The sequence below is a fragment of the Mustelus asterias genome, chromosome 12 (assembly GCF_964213995.1).
Source record: "Mustelus asterias chromosome 12, sMusAst1.hap1.1, whole genome shotgun sequence".
Taxonomy (NCBI): Eukaryota; Metazoa; Chordata; class Chondrichthyes; order Carcharhiniformes; family Triakidae; genus Mustelus; species Mustelus asterias.
The window spans coordinates 75,870,423-75,897,550 of record NC_135812.1 but is presented as its reverse complement, the minus strand read 5'-3'; the positions used below and the strand labels follow the sequence as shown (position 1 = coordinate 75,897,550).

Sequence of the window (27,128 nt, the reverse complement as noted above, 5' to 3'; positions counted from 1 at the left end):
TGTGCCCATTAATGTATTTTTTGCATTTACTCCGTCCAAAGTTATTAATCAGCGTGCATGAGACATGGTGACAAAACAGTGTTTTCTCTTATTATCGATCACCCTAGAGATCGAAAGGTGGAACCAAAATAAAATCTCTGGGTCAAAAATGATCTCCTGCAAATAATTCCTTCTATCAGCCAAAGTGACATTTAAAAACAAAAATAATTAGAAGTTTAAAAAATCTGAATAAAACTATTAATTACCCTCCAGCTTGCGTGGAGAAGTTAGATTAGTGAAAGTGTGGGTCAGGTGAAATGATTATCATTCTGAAGATGAAGATGATGTAGCTTTAATTCCATCAGAATTTAGTTCAGAATGCTCAGTAAAATTGGAGGAAATGTTTCGCGTTATAGAATGAGTTGGACAAAACATGGAAATGCTCAGAAGAATGTTAGAGAAAACTTAACACAGGCAAGCGTAGAGTAATGTCCATCAAAAGAATAAACAGGTGATCCATGTGCTTCATGCTGTTTAAAGAATTAAGCCGGAATCTTTGTAACATCTGATGTGTTCAATCAGTACATAGCAACAATCAACAAATCCAATACAATGTAGAACTAGATTCCTCTGCTTTGGCAAAGTGAAAGCAAGTTGTAACCAAACTATACAGTACTTGATGAGATTACATCTCGACTATGGTTTTGGGTTCTGGTCGCCAAGAAGCGAGGGAGATATGAAGGTACGAGAGGCAGCACAGGAAAGAAGCACAAGGTTTATTGTTAAGTGTCTGAGTTATGAGGAAGGACTGAAAAAACATGAACGTTTCATCCTGGAAAAGAGATATCTGAGCAATGATCCTTTAGCACAATATAACATTACTGCAGAGAGTGAAAATGGTAAACCCAGAATTTTATTTTAAATTAATATGAGATAAGACAAGGAGTCACCGTTTTAAACTAGTGAAAGGAAAATTTAGGACTAAACTCTTTTTCACAAAATGATCAATGTATGGAATGATCTTTCAGGAAGAATAGTCACGGGAACAAATCTGGAATTTTTGAGACAACTTGATGTTTTGAGACCACTTGGGGTCCTTCTGGTTGAATAAATTAAGATGGGCTAAATCAACTTCCTCTTTCATAATTATCTTGTGGAATCCATGTTTCAGCGGCTATATTATTTTTTGTAGTGCACTTTCATATGATGACACTAATCTCTCCCTCAGTGTCAGTAAAACGAAGGGGATAGTCATTGACTTCAGGAAATGTAGTGGAGGATATGCCCCTGTCTACATCAACGCTGATGAAGTGGAGATGGTCAAGACCTACAAGTTTCTAGGTGTTCAGATCACCAACAACCTCTCCTGGTCCCTCCACGCTGACGCTATAGTTAAGAAAGCTCACCAACATCTGTACTTTCTCAGAAGGCTAAGGAAATTCAGCAGATGCACCATAGAAAGCATCCTATCAGTATGTATCACAGCTTGGTATGGATCCTGCTCTGACTAAGACCACAAGAAACCACAAAGGGTTGTGAATGTAGTGCAGTCCATCACGCATAGTAGCCTCCCATCCATTGACTCAATCTACACTTCCCTCTGCCTGGGGAAAGCAACCCGCATAGTCAAGGACCCCATGCACCCTGGATATACTCCCTTCCACCTTTCTCTGTTGGGAAAAAGATGCATAAATCTGAAAACACGTACCAAAATGTGTACTCAAGAACAACAGCTTCCCTGTTGCCAACAGACTTTTGAATAGACCTACCATATATTAAGCTGATCTTTCTCTTCACTCTAAGCAACACTATATTCTGCACCCTCTCCTTTCCTTCTCCCCATGTACTCTATGAACAGTAAGTTTTGTCTATATAGCATGCAATAAACAATAATTTTCACTGTATCCCAGTACATGTGGCAATAATAAATCAAATCAAAATCAAAAACTTCATCTCAAGAGTTTGCCAAATGAATTGTAACATTACCTCTGGGATGGGGTATCCTCTTTTATAGATGCACACCCAGGTTTTTCACACAGCGAGTGGTTTGGATCTGGAATGCAGTGCCTGGAGCCGTGACATGGGCAGCTTCAATTGAAGTATTGAAGAGGGCATTAGATGGTTACTTGAATCGAAACAATGTGAGGGGTAAAGGGGCTGGCACTAAGTCATAATGTTCATTTGGAGAACCAGTGCAGACATATGGGCTTCCTCCTGCGCCGTAACAATTCTATGATTGTGTAATGAGATAATTTGGCAATTGGAATGGTATTGCAGGATCGGAGTTTATGAATGCTGAACAATTTCACATGACATTCAACTCTTTAACCTCTGCTTAATGAAGAATAGTCATGATGTGAAGATGCCGGCATTGGACTGGGGTAAACACAGTAAGAAGTCTCACAACACCAGGCTAAAGTCCAACAGGTTTATTTGGTAGCAAAAGCCACTAGCTTTCGGAGCGCTGCCCCTTCGTCAGGTGAGTGGGAGTTCTGTTCACAAACAGGGCATATAAACTCAATTTACAAAATAATGGTTGGAATGCGAGTTCTTTACAGGTAATCATGATGATGATCATAATGATTACCAATGAAGAATAGCACAGAGGTGGGAGTGTGTTTCATGGGGAATAACTCGTAGATGACAATTTGATAGAAGACACAGTGAGTGGTTGAGTTGGAATTGTTAACTTTAATAGCCATGGACAAATCACTGTCAGCTACCAAAATATTTGTTACTGCAACAAAACACACATATTACCTTTGATGAAGTTTGTGTGCGTGAATAAATTGGGCAATGAATAGGATTTTCATGCATATCTTGTCAGTTGTAAACAGTAATTTACAGCCTCAAGTTCTTCCGAAACCTGGGAAGAATTGCAGAATACTTCTTTTGAAAAGGGATGAGTGACTTTATTATGAAGAGAGGTGAGAGACTTTGATGTGGTTCTTGGAGTAGAGGAGGTTAAGGAAGACTTAATAGATGGGTACAAGATTCAGAGGGGTTTTGATGAGAGCCAGCACAGGTTTAATGGACTAAATGTCTTCCTTCTGTGCAGTAAGATTTTATGAAAATAAAATTACCAATTTAATTTGTAGATCTTCAGTTGTGAAGAGGAACAAGTGATCATTCATGTTTGTTAAAACAGACAGTTCTACCCTAATTACTGAAATGGTGAAACCCACTAGCAAACCACAAAGTAAAAGAATCCAGTTCAGACGGTGATGTAGAGCCAGATAAATTGTATTTTCAATTAACTTTTTATGGCTGGGGCCTCTACTCTGCCCAGTTTCTGGGGAATTTCCTACTTTGACACATTATAGAAGAAGATATTTCATAATTAAACATTCCCATTCTGTAATATTCCATGTGTTAAGACCCAGGCCAGAAACTCCAAGGTGTTTAATGAAGTTAGCCTAGACCCGAAGTTTTTACATTTGATTTTGGCATTAGGGTGAGCATAAGGTGTTTCACTCCAGGTATGATTCAAGTGACCCACTGGGAAGCTTTTATCAAGTAACATTTATTTAAGAACACAGAATATAACAAAAAAAATTACGTAACTTTTACCAATTACAAGACTTAAACATGACCCAGTATAATCTGAACAGCTAGCTAGCTATCTATGTTGTTCCAATGTAAAGCAACCCCTTAGACATACATCCTTCTTCAGACTAAGTTAGCACTAAAGCAAATATTCTCATGTGAGTCTGGATTTGTAGCTTTTAGTACCTATGTGAATTGGTCATTTGAATGTTGGATCAAATTTTTGAGACTCCCCAGTCTTGGACCTTTCAAAAAGCCTCTGGAGAGAGAGAGAGATAGAGACACTGCCTTCTTCCACCAGCGTCTGGCAGCAACTGAACCGAAACTGAAACTGGACTTTTCTGTGAAGCAGAGCTGTCCTTAGCCACATGACATTAACTGTCAATCACCCCTACCAAGCTCTACTCAGCAATCCCAGGGCACACATTAAAACCTCAGAGCATTGCATTAGTCCAGATTATAATCAACATAATATCAATTATACTGCCTCAGCAACAATAAAGGACATCAGCTACAGACAATACGGTGCCAAGGATTGCAGAAACATCCTGCAGAGAAACATGATTAAAATATATTTATTAAAGACACAGTACCATCAAACATGCATTAATTCCAAAGAGCACTTTATTTTAGTTGAAATTGGTACCTGGAATGAATGGGTTGTCTTATGAGGAAAGGTCAGACAGACTGCTTGTTTCCACTGGAGTTTAGAAGAGTGAAGGGTCACTTGATTGAAGTAAAAAAGACGCTGAATGTTCTTGGAAAGGATGTTTCCTCTTGTGGATGAGTCCTGAGCTCGGGGCCACTGCTTTAAAATTAGGCGTTGCCCTTTTAGGACAGCAATGCGGAGAATTTCTTTCTATGAGGGCTGTGCTTCTTTGGAACTCGCTGCATCAGAAAGCAATGGAGACATGGTCATCGAATATTTTTAAGGTGGAGGTAGGTAGATTTTTGTTAGGCAAGGGAATCAATGATTATTGGGGGTAGATGGAAATGTAGAACTTGAAACACAAACAGATCAGCCATGATATTGAAGGGAGAAATAGGCTTGAGGAGTTGAATGTTTGTATGTCTGTTCTTATTGATAAGGAGAAAAATCTTATTCTTATCTAGGAATGATAATGGAGGCTGGTTTGCTTCTCCTTTATATCTTATACACAACACAAGGCAACAAATATTCGGCCTGACAAAGAAAATAAATCATAAACTCAACTCCAGTGTTTATTGAACGCTAGCCAAAGCCCCTAAGCTTTTTGTCTTCTCTACTAATCTATTTCACAACATTGAATTGAATCGCTCCTGTGAGTCCACACTCAGATCAGAGTATTTTTTTGTTGCGTTTAATTACAAGACATTATTCTAATAGAGGCTTTGAGATGACAAAGAACCACAAGGGTGAAATTGAAACAATATAAAACAGATATCGGCACTTGGCTAGATGACTGCTATGTAATCATTTCCAACAATTATAATTGAACACCTCTCGGAGGCCCTTCTGCTATGATTGGGATTGGTTTATTTCCCCCACTGTGCATCATTACTGAAGTTGAGACTCTTTAATTGAGGCAGAAGCTTGAAATCGAAAGCTGGGAGTCCTTTCAAACACTCGGTTTACGCTTTTCTTTACCCACGAGAGAAATTAAATGATGATTGTGCTCATTGCGTCGTTTGCCCTCCAGAGAAGGAGTATGGTGCACATGCAGCGAATTGGCAAGTCAGTCACATGTCTGAAGGTCGGCACGTTAAATTTTTCCAGTTCTTTTAACTATAGATTTCTTTAAGCTTGAAAATATCCAAAAATACAAAAATGGTCCCGATTTTGCCATTATAAGGAGTCCAAGTTTATCTTTTAGAACCTGGCTGCGTGGGTTTCCTCCGGGTGCCCCGGTTTCCTCCCACACTCCAATGATGTGCGGGTTAGGTTGATTGGCCATGCTAAATTGCCTCTTAATGTCAGAGAGATTAGCAGGGTAAATACATGGGGTTACGGGAATAGGGCCTGAGTGGGATTGTTGTCGATGCAGGCTCGATGGGCCGAAAGGCCTCTTTCTGCACTATAGGGATTCTATGATTCTATGCTACTGATTTAAGCAATAAAGTGCATGTGCAAATTAATTTATTATTAGATTAAGCTCTTCAAATGGAATATTTGAACTTCGGGAATTTTTAAAAGCTATTCACTAGTTATTAAAGTTATAATTTTATTTCCTATGTCAGTCGACATTTAAAGTTTATTAGTGTCACAAATAGACTTTCATTAACACTGCAATGAAGTTACTGTGAAAATCCCCTGGCTGCCACATTCTGGTGCCTGTTCAGATACACTGAGGGAGAATTCAGCATGGCCAATGCACATAACCAGCACATTTTTGGACTGTGGGAGGAAACTGGAGCACCTGGAGGAAACCCACACAGACACTCACACAACTGGGAATCGAATCTAGGTCCCTGGTGCTGTACTTTTTAACCCTGAAATTCCTTTTGATCCTATCTTGCAAAACCTCGGAAAATACAGGCCGAGCAAGATCTATGCAATGCAGCACATCCCTGGGGCCAAGTGTTGAGGGGGAAAGGGTCAGATATAAGGAGGCCACACTCCCTTCTTGACAGCACTAACTGTTGTAAACTAGGTAGGTTAAAGATGCAGCCAAGCTGAAAGGTCATGGAGAAGGTAAGTGTTTATGGTAAGAGAGTAGGATATGAGGGATGGGAGTGGGAGGTGGTATTTGGTGAGGGGGGATTTTGGGGGGTTGTTGGGTGGTCACACCTCAGTGGCCGGGAGGGATGTTGGCTCAGGTTGGGCCTCGGGGTGGGATGAGGGAGGGCAGTGAGGGATATGGGCAAGGAATTGTGTTGGGCCCGATGTGAGGTTGGGTCTCGAGGAGGGAGGGGAGAGTTGGGCAGGGGTAGTCAGGGATGGGTGGGAGTCTTAGGGAGGGTTGTCGATGTAGGTCTGTGCAATAGTTATCCAGAAGTTAGAAGTGGTTTATTCCTTCTAGCCTTTTCTGGGTGACTATTGATGTAACATAGTCGAGATGGTTCCAAATGCAGGGAAATCTCCCAGGTTTGCACTTCCCAGTCATTTGCTGTGCAAACCGAACTAGGAACTTTGGGGTTGGGAGGGCTTCCAGATGCTTCTTTGGGTACGCCACCAAATACAACACCCCAGAGCTTTGAAGTTACAGCTTATTATGTCATGTAAAACCAAATAATATTTATGTTCATCCACTGTTAGGCTATACCAAAGATAAATATTGGTGAGGTAAAGGTTGTTTACATTTCAATAAATGTTGCCTGCAGTTTTGATTGCCTTTAAGTTTATTTATTCATGTCGCTAGTAGGCTTACATTAACACTGCAGTGAAGTTACTGTGAAAATGCTAATACTAATTAGTTAATACTAAGTACTTAATACTAATTAGTTAATTCCCCATGTATTTCATTGTCTCAGTTTCAGAGATCCAATACTGTACAATCATTGGGAAGCTAACACAATTAAGAAAATATCTTTTTAATACATTTCTGCAGGTTAACACATTGTCAATCTGTTTTCTGACATTTATTTGCAGGATGGATGATATGCAACTGTGTAAGGAAATAACCCGACTTAAGAAAGAGCTGCAGAAACTGGTGTCAATACCAGGTGGGTATCTGAATCTGCCTAAATCTTGTCTAGTTTGGCATGAAAAGATAGACCGACCAACTAACCATGAGTTAAGTGGAAATCGAGAACCAGTGCCACTAACAGTTCAAGCACGGTGATTGAGATATTGTCTCATTGCCCATATAGTTAATCTGTGGAAGTCAACTGAAGTGATACATAAAACCTAAATGGAAAAACGAGCAACTTGTATTGATTTAATGCTGACATTAGTCATAATTTTGTGTGTTGGAAAAAGTGGAGAGCGTGCCTCAGGTTTTGGTTGTTTTTAGTTTCCTGGTAACACAATTCGAAATGATGTTGGTCAGATGTCACTTAGCAAAATGCACAAAGCTGGCGTAGCCTGTGGTTTCTCCAGCTTAGGCTTGAATTTTCACTGTAAGAGTTTTAACAACACCAGGTTAAAGTCCAACAGGTTTATTTGGTAGCAAATGCCATTAGCTTTCGGAGTGCTGCTCCTTCGTCAGATGGAGTGGATATCTGCTCATAAACAAGGCATACAGAGACACAAACTCAAGTTACAGAATACTGATTAGAATGCGAATCTTTACAGCTGATCAAGTCTTAAAGATACAGACAATGTGAATGGAGACAGCGCTCACCACCACCACCCCCCCGCCCACAGTCCCCATGGCCCATCCATGCCAACTCATGCCCCTGTAATCAATTGTAATCCATACAACCTGCATTGTAATGCATCCGCCCTACATGCCTTGACCAAGCAGTTGACTTGCCACCCAATCAGCACCCTTTTCTCCTGTAGTATCAAATTAATGTGATCTTTAGAATTTTGACATTCTTGCATTTGCCCTGATGAGTGCAACTGAAAAGCTTCAGCAACATGTTTTCAGCAATGCTCAAGCTCTGTACTAGCAAGTGATTGCTTGTAATCTGTTTTTGTGATGTTCATCATAGAAACCCTACAGCACAGAAAGAGGCCATTCAGCCCATCGAATCTGCACTGACCACAATCCCACCCAGGCCCTACCCCCATATCCCTACATCATGTTGATGGAAGGATTAAAACTACTCAGGACACTTGAGGATAATTCCCCTGTTCCTCTTCAGAATGGTTCTGTGGGATCATTGACATCCATCTGTATGGACCTTGGTTTAACATCTCACCCTAAAGACAAGGCAGCACCTCTGACGATGCAGCCACCCCTCAGTGCTGCATTATGTATCAGCTTAGATTTTGTCGGCTATGAGTCTCTGGAGTGGGATTTGAACCAACAACCCTCTGATTCCGAGGCAAGAGCTTACCACCTAAGCCACAGTTGGTTCCCCCTTCCTAAGGTAAGGTGGTGTTAATGGTAGCATTCCCGTTGTCACTGCAGCTCCATTAATTATCTGCAGACCAAGGATTGAACCGTTACTGTTCTGTGTGTGTCAGCTACTTCTGGAAGAGCTCTCAGTCACCAGTAGATAAGTTAAATGTAATTTTCCTCTGTAAATACTGACCTAACAGCCATTCTCATTTATAAATCCAGATAAGGACAAATCAAATGAGGATAAACAGAAGGAAGAAGAATTATTGCAACAGATCCACAAGCTGGTGGAAACGAGAGATTTTCTTGTGGATGATGTCGAATTTGAACGTTTGAGGTACAACAACTTCATTCAAACAAGCCTTTCAAATGAATTTTGACACAGGATAAAGGTTGTGAGACTTGAATGAGAAAATCTGGGGTGATAAAGTTACAATAAAAATGTTGGAAAATCTCAGCAGATCTGGCAGCATCTGTGGAGAGAGAAAGCGATAATGGGGGCAATTCTTCCACCTTGCCGTGCTTGGCGCAGGGCATGCCAATTCTGGAGAATAGCGTGCGGGCCTAAACATCCGTTTCATGCCCAACGCCAAACAGTTTGCGAGTCTCCTGGCCCCTTCCTAATGGCGTTAACTGGATGGGTGTGAGGCTGATTAGTATATTTAAATATGTATAGCCCACTCAAATCCCAGCGCACGGAATTCACCAGCGTTCAGGCACAGCGTGATAAAGGTGAGAATCACTACTGGGTCTCCACTAACAGAGACCTGGCGCGATGGTCACGCTGGAGGGCTCAGAGGCCATTGAAGCCCCCGAACACCCTAGCAGTGCCAGTTGGACACTGCCTGTGTGCCAGTTGTGTACCACCAGTGTGCCAGAGGCAGTGCCAAGAGGTTTGGGCCTGAGTGGGTGTTATATCGGGGGGTCTCTGTGGTGGGGGGGTCGGGGGGTGGTTCTTGCAGGGGTGGATTGTGAAGGCAGTTTTGATGGGGAGGCATGTCGGGAGTTGGGCAGATGGACCCTCAGGAGCGCCCCAATGTCCCGATGCCAGTGACCCATGTCAGGGAGGAGATGGGCGAACATGTTGCTGATGAAGTGGAGGGGGGGGGGGTCCCAATGTCCATGGGGTGAGGGAGGGGGTCTCCCAGTGCACTCTGAGATCGGGGCGCCCTTGTGAAATGGCGCTCGAGCGCTCTGAAGTGGGACACTGGCGCGTATAGGCTCCACCGCCCTCAGTAGCAGCGCGAAATTCCCAACTATTCAAAAAAGCGACTGAGTGTGGGAGGGTTGCGATGCGGAGCGTGCCTGAGAGACCGGCACGGATCAGCCCGTTATTCTCCCTGTTATGACGCGTTGAAATTTTCTGGGAGAATTTGAATCCGTATGGCTCGATTTCAGATTTTATTTCAGATTTCCAGCATCCGCAGTATTCTATTTTGATAAAGTTGCAGTTGCTCTGAATACATGGGCAAGGTAATGTTTGATAAGTAGTGATCACTGAATCTCATTGCTTTTACTACAGAGAAAGGGAGGAAGACAAAGAAATGGCTGATTTCCTGCAGGCAAAATTATCAAAGGCCAGCTCCAAAAAAACAAGTAGGTGGTTTGATTGTCATAAAAGCTGCTTATTTTCCTGCTCGTCACCTCTGTACATTTCTGCCTCTATGGAAAGAAGAAATGTTCTCTGCACATCTCCAATTTCCTCGTTGTTACACCCCCCCTCCCCCCCCCCCCCCTCCCCCCCCCCCCCCCCCCCCCCCCCCGGTCCCCCCTCACCCCAGGGCGGCACGGTAGCACAGTGGTTAGCACTGCTGCTTCACAGCTCCAGAGATCTGGGTTCGATTCCCGGCTTGGGTCACTGTCTGTGTGGAGTTTGCACATTCTCCTCGTGTCTGCGTGGGTTTCCTCCGGGTGCTCCGGTTTCCTCCCACAGTCCAAAGATGTGCGGGTTAGGTTGATTGGCCATGCTAAAATTGCCCCTTAGTGTCCTGAGATGCGTAGGTTAGAGGGATTAGCGGGTAAATATGTAGGGACATGGGGGTAGGGCCTGGGTGGGATTGTGGTCGGTGCAGACTCGATGGGCCAAATGGCCTCTTTCTGCACTGTAGGGTTTCTGTGACTCACCCCCCCAGTCCCACCATCCAATCTTTATTTCTGGTTCTAGTTCACTTGGAAAAAGTTTGTTGCATCTAATACTGAACCTTCATAAAGTGATCACTGCCTCCAAATACATCTTGGCTCATCCTAATGGCTCCACCCCCAAGCTAACTGTACAGGTAAACTTTATACTAATTTGGAAGAGTGTACATATACATCCTCTTTACAACCAGCAGCATAATTTTTGTTTCCTTGCATAAATCATATTAAAAGTGGAAATTCTTCCATAATTAAATGTTTTGAACAATGCTGTGCCAAATGTATATGATTGATGACAAAATAATTTGAAACTGAAACTTGTGAAGAAGGAACATTCGGCCCACGTTCCTCACATTCCTCAGCTCGTTGTACTGGTTTCCATTTGTTTGTGGCATTTTTTATGTTCTGCCATACGCTGTTGTGATTGACAGGGAAACTTGGGTGTAAATTCATATCCCAAAATGAGTGCCCAAGGCATAGTTTCGGGAGTAACTTCCCATAAACCCTGGGTTTTGAGAAGGGGCCTTAACAGCGAGAGCAAAGTGGAGGGGGTTTTCTGAAAGAATTCCAGAGAACGAGTCTGAAGTGGCTGAAAACATCTGTCAGAAATGGTGAGGATGATGGGAGCCAGAGGTGCACCAATGGCCAGAGCTGAAAGCGATCTGGATATAAGGTTGAAGGAGGTTGATGAGAGAACATGGAGCGAGCCCATGAAGATATTAAAGATGAAGATGAGGATTGTTCCAGCAATTCATTGGGAGGGATGCAGGGAACTAACATGGGTGATTGGAGAGAAGGGTAAAAGTAAACAAGATCTTGTGTGGGATCAGATATAGGCTGCTGAGCTTTGGGCAAATTTGTGTTTTTAGAAAGAGAGGAAGAAAATCCTGCATTTATATAGCACTTTTCATGACCACCAGGTACCTCAAAGAGCTTTACACCAATGAAATATTTGTTGTAATGTAGGTTGCCAATTTGCGCAAAGTTAGCTCTCACAAACTGCAATGTGGTAATGTCCAGATCATTTTTATTGATGATGAATGAAGGATAGATATTGGCCAAGGCAGTCGGGTAACTCCCCATCTCTCCTTCAAAATAGTGCCATGGATCTCTTACATCCACCTGAGCAGGCAAATTTGATCGTGGCTCAACATCTAATGAAGGATTGGAGGTCAATAAGGAAGACTCTGGGAAAAGGTGACTAACAAAAACCTGAATAAGGAATTTAGTAGGGAGATTGTGCATTAGGAACTTAGGATTGTCATATGATATAGGTGAATGTATCAAGGTAAGCAATATTGGTTGGGATGTGGGATTTAGCTGAGCTATAGGTTCAGTTGGACACTAAGGCTTTACAGTCTTGTTCAGAACACATACGTCACCTTTCGTGCCGGCAGGATCTTCCAGTCTCGCCAATGGTGCACCCTCGGCAGTGAGGGGTGCATTCAACGGGAAACCCCAATGGCAATGGCGGGACCAGAAAATCCCGGGTGAAAAATTCCACCCAGTGATTCTGATTTTCCAATGTGCAATGTAATGTGTACCCCAAAGTGACCATGAAGCAATTCATTGGTTGGCATTAGGAAGATAATAAAGGCAAACAAGAAACAGGAATGGACCATTTGACCCCACAAACCTGCTCCATCATTCAATAAGATCATAGCTGACGCCTTAACCCCACTTGCCTGCCTCCACCCCACATAACCTTAGACAGATTTGTGATTTACAAGCGAGTCAAACTACAAGACATAAGATACAAACAATTTGCATGGGATTAAAGTGGAAAGCAATTGGAAGGACAATACTGAACCAGAACTCAAATTGAGTGAACAAAGGTTAGAAATATTGATGGTTCTGTCATGCAGAAACAGAATGCTGAATATCACAAGAGAAAACTTACCACCTATCCCCGATTCCGGCCAGCTATCTCCATTCTGGTTGGCTGGAATGCCTGCCTCTTTCAAGCATTCAGCCATTTTAACATCTACCTTTGAGTCCATCACATGTATGAGATCCCAGCCGCCATTTTAGCAGAGTAAACGGCAGATCAACAACGGCATACTGAAAATTCCTTTTCAAAAACAGAAAATGCTGGAAAATCTCAGCAGGTCTGACAGCATCTGTGGAGAGAGAATAGAGCTAACATTTCGAGTAGGGTCATCCAGACTTGACGTTGGCTCTATTCTCTCTCTCCACAGGTGATGTCAGACCTGCTGAGATTTTCCAGCATTTTCTGTTTTTGTTTCAGATTCCAGCATCTGCAGTATTTTGCTTTTCTCTTGTATGAAAATCCACTTTGATGGGGACAGTTCTCCTCTGACTCTGCATGGAGTTCAACAACTTCAGAGCATTAACTCCTCTGCCCTTCACCCTATTTCCATTCATTTTATTTCATTTCTTTTCATCTCATTCCTCCATCTTTATTACTTTTATTAATTCATATTTTTATTTTCATTTTTCCACTTCTGAAATCTCGCCCTCCATCTTGTCTTCCAACACATTCCTTCAGTTGTCCTCTGACAATCTGCACCTTTGTTTTGCAATTCACACATTCTGATCTCTTAATGGACGCTCTTAGCACCTTACTCAGCCTTTATCTTCACTATTTACATTCCCTTTGTCCAATTACAGCCCCCCCCCCCACCTCATAGTCTAAATTTTATCCTGTTTTCTTTGTCTTCAGCCCTGACGAAGAGTCATCCAGACTCGAAATTTTGGCTCTACTCTCTTTCCACAGATGCTGTCAGACCTGCTGAGCTTTTTTCCAGCATTTTCTGTTTTTTTTCTGTCTGCATGAATAATGTTGGCTACTGCTGTCTCCTGTCCATGATTGCTATCTTCTCCCACCCCTGCATCTCCCTTGTTAAAGCTTGGGGTTGGGTTCCAAGCTGCCTGATAGTTCAGGGAAGCTGCAGCAGGGAGTATGTCTGGCACAGGCAACCTAACTTCAGAATCACCATCATACTCTGCAAACCAGTCCCGCAATAGTTAAAATCTAGCTTTCTCAATGTCCAGCTCCTGTTACACAGGAGACCATACACCGGGTTCTGTGTGAAGCCAGGACTTTGAAATGAAGGTCTATGGAGGAGAAATCTGAGGTCAATGTGTCTGACTTCAATCAGCTATGACTCAGTGTTTGGAACAAAACTAGTCAGAAGAACTGAACACTATTACATTTAATTAGTGAACTGTATCAGTGTTGCAATTGAGACGATTCTGTGATTCACCCTGAAGTACAACATCAAAGTTAGAGGGTAAAATATTACAATGCTTTCAGTCGTAATCTGCAGCACTAAAACATCTGTTGTTGAAATGAAACTCATTCATGTAGCAGCTTTAATCTAATGAAACTTTAAGGTGCTTCACAGGAACATTTTAAAACTAAATACGACATTGAGCCAGAAAAAGTGACGTTACAAACTTACAAACATGCGCATTAGCATGCAAAAGGTTGGTCAAAGAGGTAAGTTTTAAGCAGTCTCTTAAATGAGGAAAATGAGGCAGAGAGTCAGAGAGGTGTAGGGAGGGCATTCCAGAATGTGGGGCCCAGCTAGCTGAAGGCAAGCACGTCAATGGCGGAGCCATTATAATTGATGAAGCACAAGAATTAGAGGAGTGTAGATATCTCAGAGAATTGTGGGGCTGGAGGAGATTCCAGAGTTAGGGAGAGGCAAGGCTATGGAGAGAACTAAAAATGAAGATGCTGCTTTACTGGGTGCCAGTGTGGGTCAGTGAGAACAGGAGTGATAGGGAAACTGATCTTGCTGTGAGGAAATCTCTATGGATGACAGCTGTATAGAAATAAGATCACTTACACAGCAATTGGAAGTGTATTTGACAATTGCCTCCTGAATAAAAAGCTCCCCATGTGGAATTGTGACAAAAATTAAGTATTATATTCACTGGCGCTCAGAAGAATGGAAGTGGGGGTGGTCTCACAGAAACCTGTAAAATTCTAACAGGACTAAGCAGGATAGATGCAGGATGATGTTTCTGATGATGGGGGGGTCCAAAACCAGGGGTCACAGTCTGAGGAAACGGGGTAAACCTTTCAGGACAGAGATGAGGAGAAATCTTTTCATCCAGAGAGTGGTCAATGTGTGGAATTCGCTACCACAGAAAGCAGTTGAAGTCAAAACCTTGAATGTTTTTAGAAGCAGTTAGATTTGGACTCGAGGTGAAAGAGATCAAAGGATATGGGGGGAAGGCGGGATCAGGCTGTTGAGTTGGATCATTATGGTGATCATAATGAACGATGAAGCAGGCTCAAAGGGCCGAATGGCCTCCTCCTTCTCCTATTTTCTATGTTTCTCTTCTTTACTTGGATGAGTTGGGTTCTTAATAGTTTTGACATAACAAGGGTTTTTTTCAAACTATAGATAATGGCTAACTGATTTGTTACATCACTCTGCTGATCAAAGGTGAATTGTCCTGCTGATGATTGGTAGGACATGCCAATGTAATGGTGATGGGGTCTATTGTCTGGTTGAATTCTATCTCAGATGGGAGACTATTGGTTCATCACCACGTCAATCAGATGGGACAAGATGGTTTGTTAACAGGTGATGGGAGAAGAGCCTTAATGATTACTCTCATAAACAAGCGTGGGAATGTTTATTAAGACATTTACAGATTTTTTATTTTTGAGAAGTGCAAAATACTCTAAAACTTCTGAAAAAGTCTGAACAAATAATTAGCAAAAGTACAATCATCGTTTAGTTAACTCCTCCTCTGGACAGTGAGGAGGACACAGTAAGAAGTTTAACAACACCAGGTTAAAGTCCAACAGGTTTATTTGGTAGCAAAAGCCACACAAGCTTTCGAGGCTCTGAGCCCCTTCTTCAGGTGAGTGGGAATTCTGTTCACAAACAGAACTTATAAGACACAGACTCAATTTACATGAATAATGGTTGGAATGCGAATACTTACAACTAATCCAGTCTTTAAGAAACAAAACAATGGGAGTGGAGAGAGCATCAAGACAGGCTAAAAAGATGTGTATTGTCTCCAGACAAGACAGCCAGTGAAACTCTGCAGGTCCACGCAACTGTGGGAGTTACAAATAGTGTGACATAAATTCTGATTCTAGGATCGCATGATAAAGACTCAGGAGGAAAAAAGCAGAAATATTTATGTGAAATAGTGTGACATAAACCCAATATCCCGGTTGAGGCCGTCCTTGTGTGTGCGGAACCTGGCTATCAGTTTCTGCTCCGCGACTCTGCGCTGTCGTGTGTCGCGAAGGCCGCCTTGGAGAACGCTTACCCGAATATCAGAGGCCGAATGCCCGTGACCGCTGAAGTGCTCCCCAACAGGAAGAGAACAGTCTTGCCTGGTGATTGTCGAGCGGTGTTCATTCATCCGTTGTCGCAGCGTCTGCATAGTTTCCCCAATGTACCATGCCTCGGGACATCCTTTCTTGCAGCGTATCAGGTAGACAACGTTGGCCGAGTTGCAAGAGTATGTACCGTGTACCTGGTGGATGGTGTTCTCACGTGAGATGATGGCATCTGTGTCGATGATCCGGCACGTCTTGCAGAGGTTGCTGTGGCAGGGTTGTGTGGTGTCTTGGTCACTGTTCTCCTGAAGGCTGGGTAGTTTGCTGCGGACAATGGTCTGTTTGAGGTTGTGCGGTTGTTTGAAGGCAAGAAGTGGGGGTGTGGGGATGGCCTTGGCGAGATGTTCGTCTTCATCAATGACATGTTGAAGGCTCCGGAGGAGATGCCGTAGCTTCTCCGCTCCGGGAAAGTACTGGACAACGAAGGGTACTCTGTCCACTGTGCCTTCAAACAACCGCACAACCTCAAACAGACCATTGTCCGCAGCAAACTACCCAGCCTTCAGGAGAACAGTGACCAAGACACCACACAACCCTGCCACAGCAACCTCTGCAAGACGTGCCGGATCATCGACACAGATGCCATCATCTCACGTGAGAACACCATCCACCAGGTACACGGTACATACTCTTGCAACTCGGCCAACGTTGTCTACCTGATACGCTGCAAGAAAGGATGTCCCGAGGCATGGTACATTGGGGAAACTATGCAGACGCTGCGACAACGGATGAATGAACACCGCTCGACAATCACCAGGCAAGACTGTTCTCTTCCTGTTGGGGAGCACTTCAGCGGTCACGGGCATTCGGCCTCTGATATTCGGGTAAGCGTTCTCCAAGGCGGCCTTCGCGACACACGACAGCGCAGAGTCGCGGAGCAGAAACTGATAGCCAGGTTCCGCACACACAAGGACGGCCTCAACCGGGATATTGGGTTTATGTCACACTATTTCACATAAATATTTCTGCTTTTTTCCTCCTGAGTCTTTATCATGCGATCCTAGAATCAGAATTTATGTCACACTATTTGTAACTCCCACAGTTGCGTGGACCTGCAGAGTTTCACTGGCTGTCTTGTCTGGAGACAATACACATCTTTTTAGCCTGTCTTGATGCTCTCTCCACTCCCATTGTTTTGTTTCTTAAAGACTGGATTAGTTGTAAGTATTCGCATTCCAACCATTATTCATGTAAATTGAGTCTGTGTCTTATAAGTTCTGTTTGTGAACAGAATTCCCACTCACCTGAAGAAGGGGCTCAGAGCCTCGAAAGCTTGTGTGGCTTTTGCTACCAAATAAACCTGTTGGACTTTAACCTGGTGTTGTTAAACTTCTTACTGTGTTTACCCCAGTCCAACGCCGGCATCTCCACATCAGTGAGGAGGAGGCAGTGGAGGAAGCGAAAATTAAGATCCCCCTACTCCTTCAAGACACCAAGCCCTCGAGCTGCTGGCCCCTGCTGTGGCTGGTGTGACTACCCCATCGTGTGGATGAACTGTTTAAAGTTTATTTTATTATTGTCACAAGTAGGCTTATATTAACACTGCAATGAAGTTACTGTGAAAATCCCCTAGTCGCCACGGTTCGACGCCTGATCAGGTATACTGAACGAGAATTTAGCATGGCCAATGCACCTAACCAGTACGTCTTTTGGACTGTGGGAGGAAACTGGAGCACCTGGGGGAAACCCATGCAGACATGGGGAGAGCGTGTAGACTCCGCACAGACAGTGATCCAAGCCGGGAATCGAACCCGGGTCCCTGGCGCTGGGAGGCAGCAGTGCTAACCACTGTGCCATTGTGTCGCCTATACTGTGAAGCTGAGATTCATTGACTCTTATAATCTGGAGCCGAGATGTTTCTGTCTGCACCCCAGGATTGAGGACATGATCTTACTCGTGCAGCCTGTCATAAACAGATAACAATGGCTGTGTCCCTTAAAAGTTGGAATTCAAAATAGTGCTGTCACAGAGAGGTGGAAGCATCAGCCACATGGACCCTACAAACCAATCTGGCAGTGTGGATCTTGCCCACAATCTCACCAACCCACTGTGATGGGTGAAATAATGGCACCCATGACGGATGGAAAGCCTCTCTTATAATGTCTGTCACTGAAGGCCTGATCCTCACTTGGGAGTTCTGGTATTTAATTCAATGTCTCCATTCCAGATGCCTCAAGACAGCAGACAACTCATGAGTCAACTGCTGGATGGGCATTTGCACTGTCACTGTTCCTTGTCTAGCGATGTGCAGATTGTGAAGCAGATACTGAGACCAAACCAGCAAGGCTATTCACTGTGTCCTGGATGGAGGCCATGGAACTCATGCCCTTCCCTTCTGCCCCATCACCAGATGCTGCCTCATTTACAGTAAGCTACATTTAAGGCATTCCTGACTCACTGTCCCATGTTGCCTTCTGACCAGTCTCATTGGTAAGGCAGGTACATCCCCCACCTCACTCCAGTCTTCCAACACCACACTGCTGCTGGAGTCAGATGCCCAGGAACTATTGTGGCACAGAGTTATTCTTTGAACACAATGATGCAGCTCTACACTGCTGTCAGCCTGAGGAAAGTTGGTCACTGCTTGAGAGTGGCCTAAGAGTGGGGTTGAGAGTTTAAAGCAGGAAGGAACATTGATGGGGTATCCTGGCTCCCCATCAGGCCATCATTGTAAGGCACAAGCTGCCTTCTGAAGCGCAGGCCCTTTCCCTTCACCTCTAGTTGGGGCTGCTCACACACACTTGCCCTCTACTCCACATTGTCGGCCTCTGCCTCCTCCAGTGGACCTTCCCCCCTACCTGAGCTGCCAGAAGAAAACCAGATGTGTGACCAATACCACCTTCAAGCCACATGTACCTGCTGCACTTGTCATTCTAGGTAGTTGTGGTGACAGGTTTGGGATGTACTATTGAAGAAGCCTTGGCATGGATGGTCTACACTGCAGGAAAGTTGGTGGAGGAAGTGAATGGTTAAGGTGGTGGATGAACAAGCAGCCTGCTTTGTCCTGGATGGTGTCAAACTTCTTGAGTGCTGTTGGAGCTGCACTCATCCAGGCAAGGGGAGAGTATTCCATCGCAGTCCTGACTTGTGCCTTGTAGATGGGGGATAGGGATTGGGGATCATTGGAGACGCATGATTTGCACTCAGATTCCTAATTGTACCTCAGGTGGAAGTCCCATCCCAGTGAGCAGCAAAGAATGTACCTTTGTTAGTGCCCTAGCATGATCAACAACTAGAGAGTTGGCAGCTGTGCCACAGTGCAAAATATCTTCATTTATACACTTCTCGTACGACAGGACAGTTAACAGTTGGAGATTGATGAGCTGTGTTTGTGCTTGAATTGTCTAATCAATCGTCCCAGCAGAACTGTGAAATCTGACCAGCCCTGGGTCATGGACTTTGCTCCGAGTCATCATTTTGCTTTAAGTTGGCAGAAGTATGGACATGTTCAAGCAGGAATCTGCCAAGTCTATATCTACACAGTAAAATTCAGAACCAAGGTTTTCACAATGTTAAGGTGTAATCTACTCAGTTCTCCCTCCTCCTCCCCTTTCCAAACACAGTGAATGTTAATGAGTAAATTCAGAACCATAGTTGCTGTTCATAGAATCATAGAATTTCCTACAGCACAGAAGGAGGCCATTTGGCCCATTGAGTCTGTAACGGCTCTCCGATAAAGCATCTTACCCTGACCCTATTCCTGGAACCTCACATATTTACCCTGCTCATCCCACAAACCTATACATCTTGGGACACTAAGGGGCAATTTAGCAATTAGCAATTTAGCAATTTAGACACGGGGAGAACATACAAACTCCACATGGACAATCACCCAAGACTAAATCATCCAAGACAATTGATGAAATCTTAACTGCCCTCTGAAATGGCCGAGCAAGCCATTCAGTTCAAGGGCAATTAGGGATGGGCAATAAATGCTGACCTTGGCGGTGATGCCCACATCGAATGAACAAATTTTAAAAATACTGTCCGGAATTCTCCAGTCGTTCATGCCCCGCTACTGTTACCAACACGAACAGAGAATTTGGAGCTCAGCCAAATCTCCTTTCACTGCAGCGGAACTGGAGAATCCCAGTTGTAGGCGAGGTTAGAGAATCCAGCCCATATTCGTAAATAGTAAATTTCTTAAATGGCCATTGACCCCGATGTGCCAATCCCACAAAGTCAACAAGGCTGGCTAACATAAGCAGACTAGTTTCCATGCCGTGACAGCAGGAGAGAGAGACATTTTTTTTCCACTGGCTACCACCATCTCCCACTGATAGCTTCGCAAACTTGTTGCATCAGTTCAGTACGTCAGTGTAAAAACCCAAAATGTTGGAAGCAGCTCAGGCGACATCCGTGGGGAAAAGTGCAGAGACTTCTCAATGTTTTGCTTTTCTGTGAGGATGTCTATTAGATTTTTCTTTAAAAAAATCAGTTAATCAGATTCAACAAGAGGATTGCAATTATCCACTTGCATCTCCATGTTCTATAACCCCTTTAGAGACCAATGTGGAAAATAAATACGTGTAGAAGGTTAGGTCTTTCTGAATCGGAATCCTGTAGGCTGGAAGAGGACAGATATATATACGTGGGGTGGAGCCATGCACAGACTTGGATTCTACATCAGTGACAGCTTACTGAAAGATATAACTTTTTCCATCCTGTCCTTTCATTCTTTTTGCGATTATTATAAATTTGTGCTGCTTCATTTTCATTCTGTTAACCAGTGGACTAATCTCATCATTTAATCACATCTGTTCAAAATCTTGATTTCTATCAGGTCATTTCTTGACTTTTTCTGGTCCCATATGAAGAAAGTTCTCAAGCCTATCTTCATAACTGGAATGTTGCATGCCTGCTAATGTCCTATTGAATCGATACCTGCATCTTTCCTCTTGTTTTTGTGTTCTATGGAGAGCCTGGAACACAGTGCATTCTCAAAATGCTCATTAAGATTGCCAGAAAGATTATCTTATTGAATGCAACATCCTATGCTGTGTAATACTTGGAACTCAGTGAAACCATTTACACTGCCAAGCTGTTACAAAAACTGCAGGTGAATTTGATTGTTGGTTCATGTCCCTCAGACTCTGGTCTGCAGACTCATAGAATCACTACAATGCGGAAGGAAGCCATTCGGCCCATCAAGCCTGCACCGGCCCTCCAGCAGAGCACCTTACCCAGGCCCACCCCGCCACCCCCCACCCTCCCCCCCACCCTCCCCCGCACCCCCCCCACCCTCCCCCCCACCCTCCCCCACCTCCCCCCCACCCTCCCCCCCACCCTCCCCCCCACCCTCCCCCCCACCCTCCCCCCCACCCTCCCCCCCACCCTCCCCCCCACCTTCCCCCCCACCCTCCCCCCCACCTTCCCCCCCACCCTCCCCCCCACCTTCCCCCCCACCCTCCCCCCCACCTTCCCCCCCACCCTCCCCCCCACCTTCCCCCCCACCCTCCCCCCCACCCTTATCCCAGTAACCCCACTGATTCCCCTAACCTACACCATCTTCAGATACTAAGGGGAAAATTTAGTGTGGCCAATCCACCTAACCTGTACATTTTTGGGCTGTGGGAGGAAACCGGAGCACCCAGAGGAAACACACGCAGACAGGGGGAGAACACAGGCAATCTCCTGAGGCTGCAATCGAACCTGGGTCTCTGGCACTATGAAGTAGGAGTGCTAACCGTTGTGCCACCATGCCACCAACAGTTCCAGAACTGTCAGATAAAGAATTTGTGAAAGTTGCTTTTAAGCAAATCGGGATGGATGGATATCAAGTTGAGAATAGGAATCTAATTCCCTCCTGATGTTGCTGTAGATTCTGTGTCTTGTATGACAAGGGGCTGATTACGGAGCTCTACCTCTGCCTGAGTAAAAATGCTTGAACTAGAAACTATTAAATGGCTGGTTGGCAATTTCAAATCCAAACATAGCAGCATCATATTTTTAAAACAATGCATTTTTAAAAATTAGCCAAGTGTTCCAGCTTTCCTTTTGAACATTTTAACATTGTCTGAAAACGTTACAGCATTATCGTCACTGATGGAATCTGTGTAAATGATCAATTTATCAATGAGACAATTGGTTCTTTGGAACAAAATGTTTTTTTGGAACAAAAGCCGCAGTAGTTGATTTCTCCCTTTCCAAGAATCAATTTCCTCCTGCAGCATATCAAATCGAATAATTTGCATGTATGGAGCACCATTCACGGATTGAGCAGTATGTGGGAGAGAGGAATATCCAGAAGGTATTGTCTGCAGAGGTTAGTTCTAAAGAGGCTCTTAAAAGTAGGGAGAGATGCAGCAATGATAGTGGGCTAGTGTTACGGAGAGTCAGAGAGAGCCTCTGTGTGCAAGCGACTGAGGATGACTTCATGGCTTGGTTGGTGGTGCAGGTTGCTCAGAGTATTCCAAAGGCCAGTGTGATGTGTATATTCTGTCCAGTATTTAAACCTGATCTAGAGTTAAGGGGCTGAATATTATGGCCCTGTCACAGAGAGAGTGGGGATGGAAAATGAGGCAAGCCTTTCAAAAGCCAGACTTTGGCGGGAGCAGAAAATCCCACCAGCAGAAAAATCCACCCAACATTTCGCCTTCACTTGACCCTCAATTTGATTCGAACCAGCCTGGAACTGTGAAATCTTCAGGAATGTCGAATGAGCTAATAATTTACTGACAGTAATTCAGGTTGACTGAGATCAGAAATTTACATTTGAGGAATTTGTACAAAGTTCAACAATGTTCTTTATTTGAGGTTCCTGCCCTTTTATGTTATGTCAGCAGTCAGAAGCTGCTAGTCCCAGTGTTCACTCACCTTCTCATCAATCTATCACTGGCTGTAGGTGATTAACGTTGAGTGTCTGTCATTCCACTTTTAAACAATGTCACTTAAACCTGCTCAGAAAATAATTGAGTCTTAAACAAGAAATTCATTGGAGATATAAATTATACGAAGGACATTTAATCACACATTTTTGAACTGCAATTACGTAATAGAGCATCTTCAAGCTTAATGTGCAGAGTAACATTAAAGTGAGCAGATAAAGTCACATTTCTCCTGCTTTAATAAGAATAATATCCAAATCAGACCTACAGGGTAGAGCAAGACTTTTATTTGACAAAATTGACACAGGACAAAGGCAATTGTTTTACCAGGGATTGTTTGAGATTTAATTTTAGAACTCGTCTCAACGGGTTTTAATTTTTTATTAATGATCTGGTATCTCAGTCAGACATCCAGCACCTGAACCTAAATGAAGTTTCATAATAGCCTGCATCTATTGTGGTTAGCACTGCTGCCTCACAGCGTCAGGGTCCTGGATTCAATTCCTGACCTTGGGTGACTGTGTGGAGTTTGCACAGTCTCCCTGTGTCTGCGTGGATTACCTCTGGGTGCTCTGGTTTCCTACCAAAGATGTGGGGGTTAGGTGGATTAGCCATGATAAATGTGCGGGTTTTGGGGATAAGGTGGGGGAATGGGCCTAGGTAGAGTGCTCTTTTGGAGGGTCATGCAAACTCAATGGGCTGAATGGTCTCCCTCTGCACTGCATGGATTCTATGGATTTTCTGTGGATCTTATTTTATCAGACTTTATTGGTTATGGTAAGAAGTCTCATCACACCAGGTTAAAGCCCAACAAGTTTATTTGGTATCACAAGCTTTCGGAGCGCTGCTCTTTCATCAGGTGAGTGGGATGAAGGAGTGGAATGAAGAAGCAGCGCTCCAAAAGCTCGTGATACCAAATAAACCTGTTGGACTTTAACCTGGTGTTGTGAGATTTCTTACTGTGCCCACCCCAGTCCCACACCGACATCTCCATTTTATTGGCTATGAAAGCATATTTCGGGGAGGGAAGAGAAAACTCCTCAAATCTTCTGCTATTATGATTTTGATTGGAAAGTTATATTTGGTGCTTGGATTTGGTCGTAACTTTACTCATTATTACGAATGGAATCCATTATACATTTGTGGGAGAAAAGGGACGTTCAATCCTCTTGTGTTGCAGCAAAATGCTCTGTTCCGACAGATCACCAAGTGTGTTATTATCTCATCTCAGATGCTGTAAAGGAAAGGAAGATGACATCGAGAGCACAGCAGACATCGACACCTTTCATGGCAAAGACTGGGCTGACGCTACTGAAGGAATGTTGCGGATTCACCTGCTCCATCATGTAAAATCAAAGGCTTGAAAACAAATCCTGAATGTTATTTTGCAGGAATCTCTGCATTGGTGGTGCGTTGGATTATAAACATTTCTGTGAAATATCATTTTGTCACAGGTGAATTTAAAATGTTTGCTTCAAGCTGCATCCTATTCTAGTGCAGCAATGTAATGTATTTATGGGATTAGCAGTCATTGACCTAAGAACAGGAGTACTCCATTCAAACCTTGAAGCTTATCCTGACATTCAATTAGATCATGGCTGATCTGTATCTCCGCTCCATTTATTGCCTTTAATCCATTTCCTCAACGTCCATACCTAATAAAAGTCTCATTCTTGGAAATTTCAAATAAACCCAATATGGTTTGGTGGAGGAAATTTCAGACTTGTACTGTCCTTTGTGTAAAGCAATGTTTCCTTATGTCCTTCTGAAATGGCCAGACTGTCATGTTAATATGGGTCTCATTTGTTTGGATTCTCCCACCAGAGGAACTAATCTGATCTATCATTTCTCATTAACATACTTTGATTAGGACGCCCCCTTAACCTTCTAAAGTCAGAGGAATAAAAACCAAGCTATGCAATCTGTCCCTCTATTCTAACCCTTGAAATCCTGGTATCATTCTGGCGAATCCCCAGCATGGTCCTTTGCTATGAATGCAGCGCTCCAGATAATGTCAGGACATGAATCTATACAACAGAAGCAGAACTCCCTCCAAACCCTTTGTGATAAAGATTAACATTTCACTTTTCTGATCATTTTGTCGTACCTCGACTAGCTTTTAGTGAATTCTGTACCTAGGAACCAAAGCCCCTTTGCTCCTCTGTAGTCCCTAGTCTCATTAAGTTTCATCTGTGACATTTTTGCCCACTCACTCAATTTGTTTATGTCCCTTTTGTGACTTACCGCTCCCAGCTATACAACTTCCTGAGCCTCCTGATTCTGTAACCTGAGTATACAGCTCTATTCCTTCATTAATATCTTTGATATATTTGGTGAAAAGGTGCGCCTCCAGTACAGTACATCGCTTGTCACATTCCACTAATCAGAGTAAATTCCATTTATCTTTGCTATCCCACGCCGAGCTCCTAACCAATTGCTAACCCCTGTCACCCTCAGAAGAAGGATGGAGAGGAGTTCCTAGGATAGTGGCATGAGCGGCTGATGGAACTGGAGGGCCTACTAGTCACCTGTATCTTTCTTGGACTCCCAAGCACCTACCTTTTTAGACTTTGTCCTTAGTTAAAGCCTATAAAGAAGTTAATTCTTTAGAACTCTTCTGCCTCAATCCTTTCGCCTCGTGTTCTGCAGATGCTGCAGTCTGGCTGCATTCCCCATGAACTCCAACCGAGGGAAATGTAGCATGATTACTGCTGGGTGAGAATGGCAGGAGAAAGTCCCACCCTACTGCTACCCCAGCAACAAGATGAAAATCCAAACCTTTGCGACCTTGGCTTTAACCAGTCTCGTAAACCATGATATTCTTCATACACTTTGTGTCAAATCAGGTTCTGTATATATCATTCATTACGCTCACAAACACACACCACGTGTTTCTACAGAGTATCTTGTGTTTGCATGTAATTTCGATCCAACTTTTTTTTCGAATGTCACGCTGCCAGTGTGGTTAAAAGAATTTGAGCATCTCACAAACATAGAATCCCAACAGTACAGAAGGAAGCCATTCGGCCCATCCAGTCTGTACCGACCACAATCTCACCCAGGCCCTATTCCCGTAACCCCACATATTTACCCTGCTGATCCCCCTGACACTAGGGTCAATTTAGCATGGCCAATCAACCTAACCCGCACATCTTTGGACTGTATCGCCTCCTGTGCTGTTACATTTTTACATGATGTGGAGATGCTGGCGTTGGACATTTTTACATGTCATGTGTGTTGCATGGACATTCTTAACTAACCATAAAGGGCATTCGATTGCAGTAATAGGTAAACTCAGGATAAGTGGTGGCAATAGTGAATAGATATCTGTGGAGCATCTCTGCTTACGACTATTTTGCATTTCTTGGGCTCCTCTGTGTTTACTTCGGACAGCAAACTGAGTGCTAAGCAGCAAAGGCTCTGCTCAGTATCTCTGCTTGGTCATCTCATTTCTATCCAGTATTTGTTGTATTTCAGCGTATCTGCTTCAGTTGTACTGGCCAATAAGTGCACTGAGAAAAAGCAGATTTCCTAAAAATTTGCAACTATAAAAAATAACCCATAGATTAGTGTTCACCACTGGTGGAATTTATCTATAGAGTTAATATCTCCTTTAAGTAAAATCTAACTTCCACCCAAACAAGCACTATTAACTACTCATTACAACTTGCTAGCATTTTATGGTTTGCAGACGACACCAAGATTGGTGGCATAGTGAACAATGAAGAAGGCTATCTTGGATTGCAACGGTATCTTGATCAATTGGGTCAGTGGGCTGATGAATGGCAGATGAAGTTTAATTTAGATTTTAACAAAGAGGTTGTGCTGGAATCTTTGAATGGCATCAAGATAGATAAGTCGCCGGGTCCGGATGGGATGTACCCGAGGTTACTGTGGGAGACGAGGGAAGAGATTGCAGAGCCTCTGGCGATGATCTTTGCGTCGTCGATGGAGACGGGAGAGGTGCCGGAGGATTGGAGGATTGCGGATGTGGTTCCTATTTTCAAGAAAGGGAATAGGGATAGCCCAGGAAATTACCAACCGGTGAGTCTAACCTCAGTGGTTGGTAAGCTGATGGAGAAGATCCTGAGGGACAAGATTTATGACCATTTAGAGAGGTTTAGTATGCTCAAGAATACTCAGCATGGCTTTGTCAAAGGCAGATCGTGCCTTACGAGCCTGGTGAAGTTCTTCGAAAATGTGACTAAACACGTTGACGAAGGGAAAGCGGTAGATGTGGTTTATATGGATTTTAGCAAGGTGTTCGATAAGGTTCATCATAGAAATCATAGAAACCCTACAGTACAGAAGGAGGCCATTCGGCCCATCGAGTCTGCACTGACCACAATCCCACCCAGGCCCTACCCCCATATC

At 43.7% G+C, this 27,128-nt stretch overlaps 1 protein-coding gene across 1 annotated transcript in view; it reads left to right on the top strand.

Annotated features, from left to right (window-relative positions):
* The window catches only part of LOC144501954 (bMERB domain-containing protein 1-like), a 65,174-nt gene extending 38,651 nt beyond the window's left edge, over positions 1-26,523 (top strand). Inside the window, exons 3-6 of the mRNA XM_078225983.1 lie at positions 7,094-7,167; positions 8,676-8,790; positions 9,976-10,049; positions 23,986-26,523. Coding sequence (XP_078082109.1) covers positions 7,094-7,167; positions 8,676-8,790; positions 9,976-10,049; positions 23,986-24,104 — 382 coding nt within the window. The 3' untranslated portion in view covers positions 24,105-26,523. The remainder of the gene's footprint in view (positions 1-7,093; positions 7,168-8,675; positions 8,791-9,975; positions 10,050-23,985) is intronic.
* The last annotated feature ends 605 nt before the right edge of the window (positions 26,524-27,128 follow it).